The sequence below is a fragment of the Cebus imitator genome, unplaced genomic scaffold (genome assembly GCF_001604975.1).
Source record: "Cebus imitator isolate Cc_AM_T3 unplaced genomic scaffold, Cebus_imitator-1.0 Scaffold552, whole genome shotgun sequence".
Classification (NCBI taxonomy): Eukaryota; Metazoa; Chordata; class Mammalia; order Primates; family Cebidae; genus Cebus; species Cebus imitator.
In genome coordinates, this window is record NW_016107867.1 from 903,128 (window position 1) to 912,220 (window position 9,093).

At 48.7% G+C, this 9,093-nt stretch overlaps 1 protein-coding gene and 1 non-coding gene across 5 annotated transcripts in view; both read right to left on the minus strand.

Annotated features, from left to right (window-relative positions):
• Positions 1-9,093, minus strand: part of LOC108293878 (Snf2 related CREBBP activator protein) — a 44,555-nt gene that overhangs the window by 25,921 nt on the left and 9,541 nt on the right. For all 4 annotated transcript variants that reach the window (XM_037733847.1, XM_017515484.2, XM_017515483.2 and 1 more), the window contains exons 5-16: positions 8,428-8,613; positions 8,067-8,207; positions 5,087-5,309; positions 4,694-4,971; positions 3,959-4,052; positions 3,729-3,818; positions 3,058-3,231; positions 2,642-2,967; positions 2,361-2,538; positions 2,001-2,137; positions 1,452-1,621; positions 1,120-1,312 (exon numbers count right to left, since the gene is read on the minus strand). In XM_037733847.1, coding sequence (XP_037589775.1) covers positions 1,120-1,312; positions 1,452-1,621; positions 2,001-2,137; positions 2,361-2,538; positions 2,642-2,967; positions 3,058-3,231; positions 3,729-3,818; positions 3,959-4,052; positions 4,694-4,971; positions 5,087-5,309; positions 8,067-8,207; positions 8,428-8,613 — 2,190 coding nt within the window. The remainder of the gene's footprint in view (positions 1-1,119; positions 1,313-1,451; positions 1,622-2,000; positions 2,138-2,360; positions 2,539-2,641; positions 2,968-3,057; positions 3,232-3,728; positions 3,819-3,958; positions 4,053-4,693; positions 4,972-5,086; positions 5,310-8,066; positions 8,208-8,427; positions 8,614-9,093) is intronic.
• LOC119469037 lies at positions 4,141-4,269 on the minus strand. Its single transcript, XR_005197859.1, has one exon. It is a non-coding gene; the product is annotated as a small nucleolar RNA SNORA30/SNORA37 family (small nucleolar RNA).

Sequence of the window (9,093 nt, forward strand, 5' to 3'; positions counted from 1 at the left end):
AAAAAAAAAAAAAAAAAAAAAACTGGTGGGCCAGGTACAGTGGCTCACTCCTGTAATCCCAGCACTTTGGGAGGCCGAGGCAGGCGGATCACAAAGTCAGAAGATGGAGACCATCTTAGCCAACATGGTGAAACCCCATCTCTACTAAAAATACAAAAATTAGCTGGGTGTGGTGGTGCATGCCTGTAATCCCAGATACTCAGGAGGCTGAGGCAGTAGAATCACTTGAACCTGGGAGGCGGAGGCTGCAGTGAGCCAAGATGACCATTGCACTATAGCCTGGTGACAGAGCAAGACTCCGTTGGGGGTGGGGTGAAGACAGGCAAGGCACAGTGGCTCACACCTGTAATTCCAACACTTTTGGAGATCGAGGCAGGCAAATCATGAGGTCAAGAGCTTGAGACCAGCCTGATGAGCATGGTGAAACCTCATCTCTACTAACAATACAAAAAATTAGCCAGCTACTCGGGAGGCTGAGGCAGGAGAACTGCTTGAACCCAACAGGCAGAGGTTGCAGTGAGCTGAGACTGCACCATTGCACTCATGCCTGGGAAACAGAGCAAGACTCCATCTCAAAAACAACAACAACAACAACAACAACAACAACAACAACAAAAACAAACAGGCTGGGCTCGGTGGCTCATGTCTATAATCCCAACACTTTGGGAGGCCAAGGTGGGTGGGGCGGATTACTTGAGGTCAGGAGTTTGAAATCAGTCTGGCCAACATGGCGAAACCCGTCTCTACTAAAAATAACAAGCATTAGCTGGGCATGGTGGCGCAGACCTGTAACCCCATCTACTCGGGAGGCTGAGGCAGGAGAATTGCTGAACCCAGGAGGTGGAGGTTGCAGCGAGCCAGGTCACACCACTGCACTCCAGCCTGGGCGACACAGCGACACTCTGTCTCAAAAAAACTAAAAATAAAAATAAATAACAGAATTTATGACTAAGATGAGGTCACTCAATCTGGCAGTGGGTTAGTCACAAGAACACTGCAGCTTGACAACTGAGTGAGTTCAGCCTGGCACAGACTTTCCTCTCCCCAAGGGTTTTCTGGGCACTGCCCTTAGAGTTCCTCATCATTCTGGATATGCTGACAAACTATTGCAGGCCCTACCTTGTGGAGGCGCTTGACTAGACCTTCATTATATTCTTGGCTGCCCTCAATCATGCCAGTTAGGGGATTAGAGAACCACTCCTTGAACTCTCGATGAGACTGGAAGACATGGGGCATCAAAAAGTGCATCAAGGACCACAGCTCCATGAGGCTGTTCTGCAAGGGAGTTCCCGTCAGGAGCAGGCGCCTCTGGCTGCAAAGAGACAGAGAATCAGAGGGAGGATGGTCAGCAAGCTCCCAACCTTCTGGGCATTCTGATATATTCCTCAACCCAGGCAGCCCACCCTTCAAGCCAAGTCAACCCTTCCATGAATCCCCATCTCGATCTCCACCTGTTGAAGTTGAGGAGTGACTGCCAGCGCTGTGACTTGAAGTTCTTGATGTTCTGAGCCTCATCCAGAATAAGATAGCGCCAGTTCTTACGGCGGAAGGCCTGGTGGTCCTGCAGCACCAGCTTGTAAGACGTGATACACACATGGAAGGCATTGGGCTTGGTCCAGCCCTGAGGAATCACAGACAGACAGCAGATAGTGGGATGAGAAGAAAACAGAACAAAAGGAAGATATGCTAAACTCCTCAAAGGACAGAAATGAGGTTAGAAGAGACAGTCCCAGCAAAAGAATGGAGCGACAGAAAGAGGAGGGGCCTGGGCACAGTGGCTCACGCCCGTAATCTCAGTACTGGAGGTTGAGGTGGGAGATCTCGAGTCCAGGTGTTCAAGGTCAACTTAGGCAACGTAGTGAGACCCCATCTCTATTTTTACAAATATTTAATTTTTTTTTTTTTTTTTTTTAAACGGAGGAAAAGGAACTTATCTGGGAAAAGGGCTTAAAAATTAAGGAGGCATCAATGGGGGGAAGTGACCACATGAAAGATCGAACCTGCCGCTTGAGCTTCCTCTCTTTCTGGGCTCCATAGTAAGTGAGGATTTTAAAGCTGGGGCACCAACGTTTCAACTCCATCTCCCAGTTCAACATCACGCTGGTGGGAACAATGATTAAATGGGGACCCCAGTTACCTGTTTGGCAAAAAAATGAGATGGTAAGGAAATGTAAATTTTGTGGTTCCGATTCCACAGTTGTAACCCTGACCACCCTTTGGTCCTTCCTAGGAATCCTGGCACCTATACTGTCCTCTCTATACAGTTAATGACCAGAGTCAATGAAGCTGAAGTCACCACTGAACAAGCTCCCCAAGGAGCTAGACTAGAGGGCACAAAAGAAGGGGCCTTGCCTACTTACCTTTCTCACAAGCCAAGTGGGCAAGCAGGGAGATAGTCTGGATGGTCTTCCCAAGCCCCATCTCATCAGCAAGAATGCCATTAAGCTTCTTCTCATACATGGTAACCAGCCAGTCTAGCCCAATGTGCTGGTACTCCCGGAGTTGGCCCCGCAAAAGCAGGGGGATGGGCGTCTTTACCTGGCAGAGAGGAAAAAGAAGCAACACAATAGAAATGAGGCATTTGTCATGGGGACACAAAAAGTCAAGACATGAGAAAGCAGAGGCCAGAACCTGGGGATACCTGGGTAGTGGCCAGGGTGTAACCCTTGGGCTGGAGGCTTTCCGCTGCTGCAGCAATGTCAGTAATTTCTTTCTTTGGACCTAGAGTGGTGGTGGGTCCTGGAGTGGGAGGCCCACTGCCTGCATCTGCCTCACTCTGCTCTTCATCCCTAGCAAGCAAGTACTCTACCCCAAAATCATCATCTTCCTCCTCTTCGTCTGCTTGGCTCTGTGACTGGGCATCCTCAGACTCTTCAGATTCAGATTCCTCTGATGCTGAACTTCCACTTTCTTCTTCCTCCTCTGAATGCTCATCTTCCTCATCCTCACTCTGGTCCTCTGCGGAGTCTAAAGCACAAGACCAAGGCTTACTGCTCACCATACTTGCTCCTCCAATGGCTACCCTACCCAGCTCCTGCTTCATGATCACATACTCACCTGACTGACTGCTACTATCCTCTTGAGGAGACTCTTCCGCTTCCATGACTCCCTCTGGTTCACAGTCAGAGCTATTAGCATCAACTTCATCTTCATCCTCATCATCACTGCTCCCAGTGCCTGGGGCATAGGCTCCTGCATACTGCTGTAATAGTTCCTCCATGGAAAGCTCACCTAGAAAGGAAAAGGGGAGCTTTTGGTTGCTCTGAGGGGAGGGAGATGGGGAGGTCTGAGTGGTACCAGTTCATTTTACCTATGTCTTTGTAGATACTGCTAGACCCAGGTCTGAGGGGAGACAAAAGAGCTTACTTTCAGCATTAGCTAGCAAAGCCAAGCCCCACAATCTGGGCAAGTACCATGAGGGGTGGGAAGGACACCTGCTGGGAAGGACATTATTGACTTGGTGAACCTGTCAAACTTCAAGTCAAATATTGTCCATATCTTCTTACATTAGCTCATCCCTCCACTTCACTCCCACATCACCATTTAAATTTCTATCATAAGCACTCATCACTTTCTACTTATTATTACTCGTTTACAAGTCTGTCTTTGTCGCTAGACATGAAATTCCTCCAGAGTGGATAAAAAGTGCCTTATTCATCTCTTTATCCTTGGTACTGCACAGGGAAGACACCAAGTGGATGCTTAGTAAAATGTCTGGGGAATGTCACCTTCTCGAGCCAATTCGCTCAGTTCCATGGCATGATCCACTTCCCCTTCCAACTGTTCCTCAGCTGCTATCGTGTCCTCTTCATCCTCCGCTAGAAAAGACACAGAAGCAGGATCAATGGGGATAGGGGCACAGGACACAGTCTAAATGAGAGATGAGAAAGCCTGAAAAGTCAGGTCCAGACAATTCATTCAAGGGATAAGGGGCAACAGGATAGAGAAAAGGCCTGACCTTCATCCTCATTGGCAGTAAACTCTTCATCATCTTCATCTGGATGCCAAGGCCGTTTGTTGCACTGTATGACAGCAGAGGGTGGAGGCTTTACCTGTATGGGAAAAGATTAAAAAGGGAAAGGCCTAAGCTCACAGTAGCAGAAGAACAGCACAAACTTGAAAAAGATGTCATAGGAGGATCTCTGTCCCACTGAGTGACAGCTGCCACTGGTACAATTCCAGGGCAAGGATACAATCAAGGGTTTTCTCTCAGCACCAGCTACCAAATCCTGGCCCCACTGCCTGGGGAAGGACCTGTGAAAGTGCCAGGTAAGAAATAAAGGCACCCAACACATCCCCATGCACTCAAGACATATGGAGAAATCACAAAGACTTAAGGGTACCATGCCAGCTTCCAACCTATACGCCAGTAAGGGAATATTAGGGCACGTTCAGAGAAGTGGCAAGTAAAGGTCAGAGCACGACCACAAAACAATTTAAAGAGTAAAGCGTGGTCTTTTTCAAGACCACAAAGCAATTTAAAGAGTAAAGTGCAATATGCTCTTCTACTATGGCACCAAAAACTGCCAATCACAAAATGCAACTTGCCCCAAACAGATTCTTCCACAGCCATCTCCAAAAAGCTCAAATGTCTGTAACTAGGCAGAACTCTCAAAACATGCAACCAATCTCCTAGCCCAGAGCTCAGAACTGCTCCCCCTCTGACCCCTCCCTCCGTCCCTTCTGCCTATACCTCCAACATCTGAGAGGGCTCTTCTTCAGCACCTTCTTCAGGCCCATCTCGGGTGTCACTATCATGAGATGAGGGGGTTCGAGAGGGGCTGGAAGGCCCTCCCAGCAGCTGAGGGGGAAGGGAACGGAGCAGCTCTTCCAGTGGCAGTTCTCCCTCACGACGAAGCAGCTCAATCTCACGCCTCTGAGCCTCTGCATCATTGCCTTCCTGTTGTTCTTCAACCTCAATCGTTTCCTCATCATCCTCTTCCTCCTCCTCTTGGGGTTGAAAGTCCCCATCTATAGCAGGAGAACAAGGTCACAAAGTCCACGGGCCCTGTAAGCCACAGGGTGGGTTTTTCAGCTCTGGAAAGGGTACACGGGGAAGAGTAACAGGGCCAAAGAGAACACACACCTTCATCATCCAGGCGGGAAGCAGGGGGTGGAGGACTGGAGGCAGCTGAGGAAGAGCCGAGGCAAGGGGAAGAGCCTGCTTTGCTGGAGGATAATGGCTGGTTGAGGCTCTGAGACAAAAGGTCCGAGTACTTTTCAGTTTGCCCCACAATGAAGTCCAAATGCAGGTCCAGGGCTTTTTTGCGCTTTTCCTCAAGCCGGGACTGTTGTTTGAATTGCACCACCTGCCATAGTAGTGAAAGGGATCTTGCTCACAAGATAACCGTTTATTTATGTACTCCTACCCAACGTTTAGGGAAGCCTTCTTTATGCTAGATCCTGGGCTGGCCTCTCAGGAGAGTAAAGCTAAATAACCTTAAAGGGCTTATGCAGGAAGAAGAGCCAGTTTAGCTTCAGGTGGAGAAAAGGTTTGCAATCTGGGTCTTTCTTTTTTTTTTTTTTTTTTTTGAGACAGAGTTTCACTCATGTTACCCAGGCTGGAGTGCAATGGCGCGATCTCAGCTCACCGCAACCTCCACCTCCTGGGTTCAGGCAATTCTCTTGCCTCAGCCTCCTGAGCAGCTGGGATTACAGGCACGCACCACCACGCCCAGCTAATTTTTTGTATTTTTAGTAGAGACGGGGTTTCACCATGTTGACCAGGATGGTCTCGATCTCTTGACCTCGTGATCCACCCGCCTCGGCCTCCCAAAGTGCTGGGATTACAGGCTTGAGCCACCGTGTCCGGCCTTGGGTTTTTCTTTTAATTAATTATTTTTTTAGCACAGAGTTTCACTCCTGTTGCCCAGACTGGAGTGCAATGGCGCAATCTTGGCTGACCGCAATCTCCACCTCCTGGGTTCAAGTGATTCTCCTGCCTCAGCCTCTGGAGTAGCTGGGATTACAGACATGCGCCACCACGCCCGGCTAATGTTTTGTATTTTTGGTAGAGACGGGATTTCTCCATTTTGGTCAGGCTGGTCTTGAACGCCAAACCTCAGGTTATCCACCCGCCTCAGCCTCTCAAAGTGCTGGGGATTACAGGCATGAGCCACCACGACTGGCTTTTTTTTTTTAAAGAGATGAGGTCTCACTATGTTGGCCAGGCTGGCGTCAAACTCCTGGGCTCAAATGATCACCTGCCTTAGCCCCCCAAGTAGCTGGAACTACAGGCATGCATAACCACACCTGGCTGGAGTTGGATCTAAAAAATGGGTAGGTCGGCCTGGCAGAGGGGCTTACGCCTGTATTCTCAGCACTCTGGAAAGCCAAGGCAGGAGGATCACCTGAGTTCAGGAATTTGAGACCAGACTGACCAACATGGGGAAACTCAGTCTCTACGAAAAGTACAAAAATTAGCCAGGCGTGCTAGCGGGTGCCTTTAATCCCAGCTACTGGGGAGGCTGAGGCAGGAGAATCGCTTGAACCCAGGAGGCAGAGGTTGCAGTGAGCCCAGATTGCACCACTGTACTCCAGCCTGGGGGACAAAGCAACACTCCATCTCAGGGGAAAAAAAAAAAAAAAAAACATCAGGTAGATGAAGCCAGGCATGGGGCTCACACCTATAATCCCAGTACTTTGGGAGGCTAAAATGAAAGAACTACTTGAGCCTAAGAATTTAAGATTGGCTTGGGTAACTGCAAGATCTTATCTCCACAAGAAATATTTTTAAGGTAGGCACAGTGGCTCATGCCTGTAATCCCAACACTGGGAGGCCAGGGCTGGGGGACAATCTGAGGTCAGGAGTTCAAGACCACCTAGGCCAACACGGCAAATCCCTCTCTCTACTAAAAATACAAAAATTAACTAGGCGCGGTGGCACATGTCCGTAATCTCAGCTACTCCAGAGCCTGAGGCAGGGGGATCACTTGAGCCCAGGAGGCGGAGGTTGCAGTGAGCCAAGGTTGCACCATTGCCCTCCAACCTGGGTGAGGGAGCAAGACTCTGTCTCAAAAAAAAAAAGTGAAAAAAAAAAAGAAATTAAAAAAAAAATTGTTTTGGCCAGCCACCGTGGCTCACGCCTGCCATCCCAGCACTTTGGGAGGCCAAGGAGGGCGAATCAGCCTGACCAACATGGAGGTTGGGAGTTGGAGACCAGCTTGACCAACATGGAGAAACCCTGTCTCTACTAAAAAGACAAAGTTAGCCAGGCATGTTGGCCCATACCTGTAATCCCAGCTACTGGGGAGGCTGAGGCAAGGGAATCACTTGAACCCAGAAGGCAGAGGTTGCAGTAAGTCAAGATCACGCTATTGCACTCCAGCCTGGGCAACAAGAGTGAAATGTCAACTCAAAAAAAAAAAAAAAACTTTTTGGCTAGGCGCAGTGGTTCACACCTGTAATCCCAGCACTTTGGGAGGCCAAGGTGGGCAGATCACCTGAGGTCAGGAGCTCAAGACCAGCATGACCAAAATGGTGAAAACCCATCTTAAAAAAATTTTTTTAACTAACAAGATGTGGGAGCACGTGCCTGTAGTCCCAGATACTTGGGAGGCTGAGGCAGGAAGATCCCGAGCGCCCAGGAGGTTGAGGCTGCAGTGAGCCATGATCATACCACTGCACTCCATTCCAGCCTAGGCAACACAGCAACTCTGTCCAAGACAACTAAAAAATAGGTAACTGTTCCCTAAGGGCACATGAGAAAGGTATTCCCAGCCGAAGCATAAAGTCCATGTGTAAATGGCCAAAGATACACAAAACAAAGGTGGGTATGGAATGGAAGGGACAAGAAGAAAAGGACATGGCAGGAGGCAAGACTGAAGAAAACACATACTACATGCCCTGCAAGGGACAGATGGCCTAGAGGTGTCAAGGAGAACTATTAATCCCCAAAGTCAGGACCCATATTTTGCCACTATACTTTATCCACACAACATAAATGTCATTATAGTCGCCTGAAATTACATTTAGTCTCTCAAGGAGAAGTTTTGATCATCCCTAATACCATGCCATCTACCAATCTAATCCATGGCTTTTTCCCTTTCCTGATCCCTACTGTCTACCTTCTCCACATTGCTCCAGAACTGCCTGACATCCTTGGCCATGGTGGAAGCGATTCGACGCAGCTTGGCCTGCTCCTCCCTCCGGGCCCGCTCCTCTTTCTGCCGCTGCTCTTCATGGTGCCGGATCACCATGCGTACCACCTGTGGGAATGAAGACCCAGGGTGGAAACACTCAAAGCCAAATTTCCCCACCAACCCAAAGGCAAAGAAAATAATCACGGCCAAGAAATCTGGAAAGCCAAGAGTTTGCCTCTTAACACCTACGCCCTTCTGTTTGGTCCCCACTTCCAACCAATCCACCCTTCAAGGGAAAGCACAGACCTGAAAAGAAAAAGGAAGGTAGTCCCAGTGGAAGACCTACCTTACGTGCCACACCCCGTTTCCAACGGCGCTCCTGAGCAAAGTCAGCTGAGAGCCACTGCATCTCTTCACACAGATAGTCCCAGTGACCTTTGGGGCGAGGGGGCTCTGGCACCTTAGGCAGCCTCTTCAGTGACCAGAAACCCTCCTTCCGCAGCTCAGCAATCCGAGTCTCGATCTCAGCCTCCTAATGAGGGAGAGCCAGGTCAATCAACAGTTCTAAATGCATACTCTGCTCACTGCCAGGGCTGAATTACTGAAGACTATACTGGGCTGAGTGTGTTACGCTTATGTTTAGTCCACATAGCAAACCTACACGCAGGTATCATACTCTCTTCAGAGGAGGGAAAAAAGATCAAGAAGATTAAGTGATTTGCCCAAGATCACACAGTTAGGTAGTAACAGAAGATGGGAATCAAAAATAGGTCTGAGAACTCCAAACACCAAATTTTATGCTCTTTCCATTATTTAACACAATCTCCACACCCCAGGGACATAGGAGAGACTTGGGAAAACATATGCCAAGGGAAGCTTCCCAGAAGAGTAGGTAATACATACTTCCTTCTTGACTATAGAAATAAGGCGTCATCATCACTGTAGAATTCTACATACTCAGAATACGTTCATGATGCATTAAGGTTAGAAATATGCTATAATGCCTAATTTA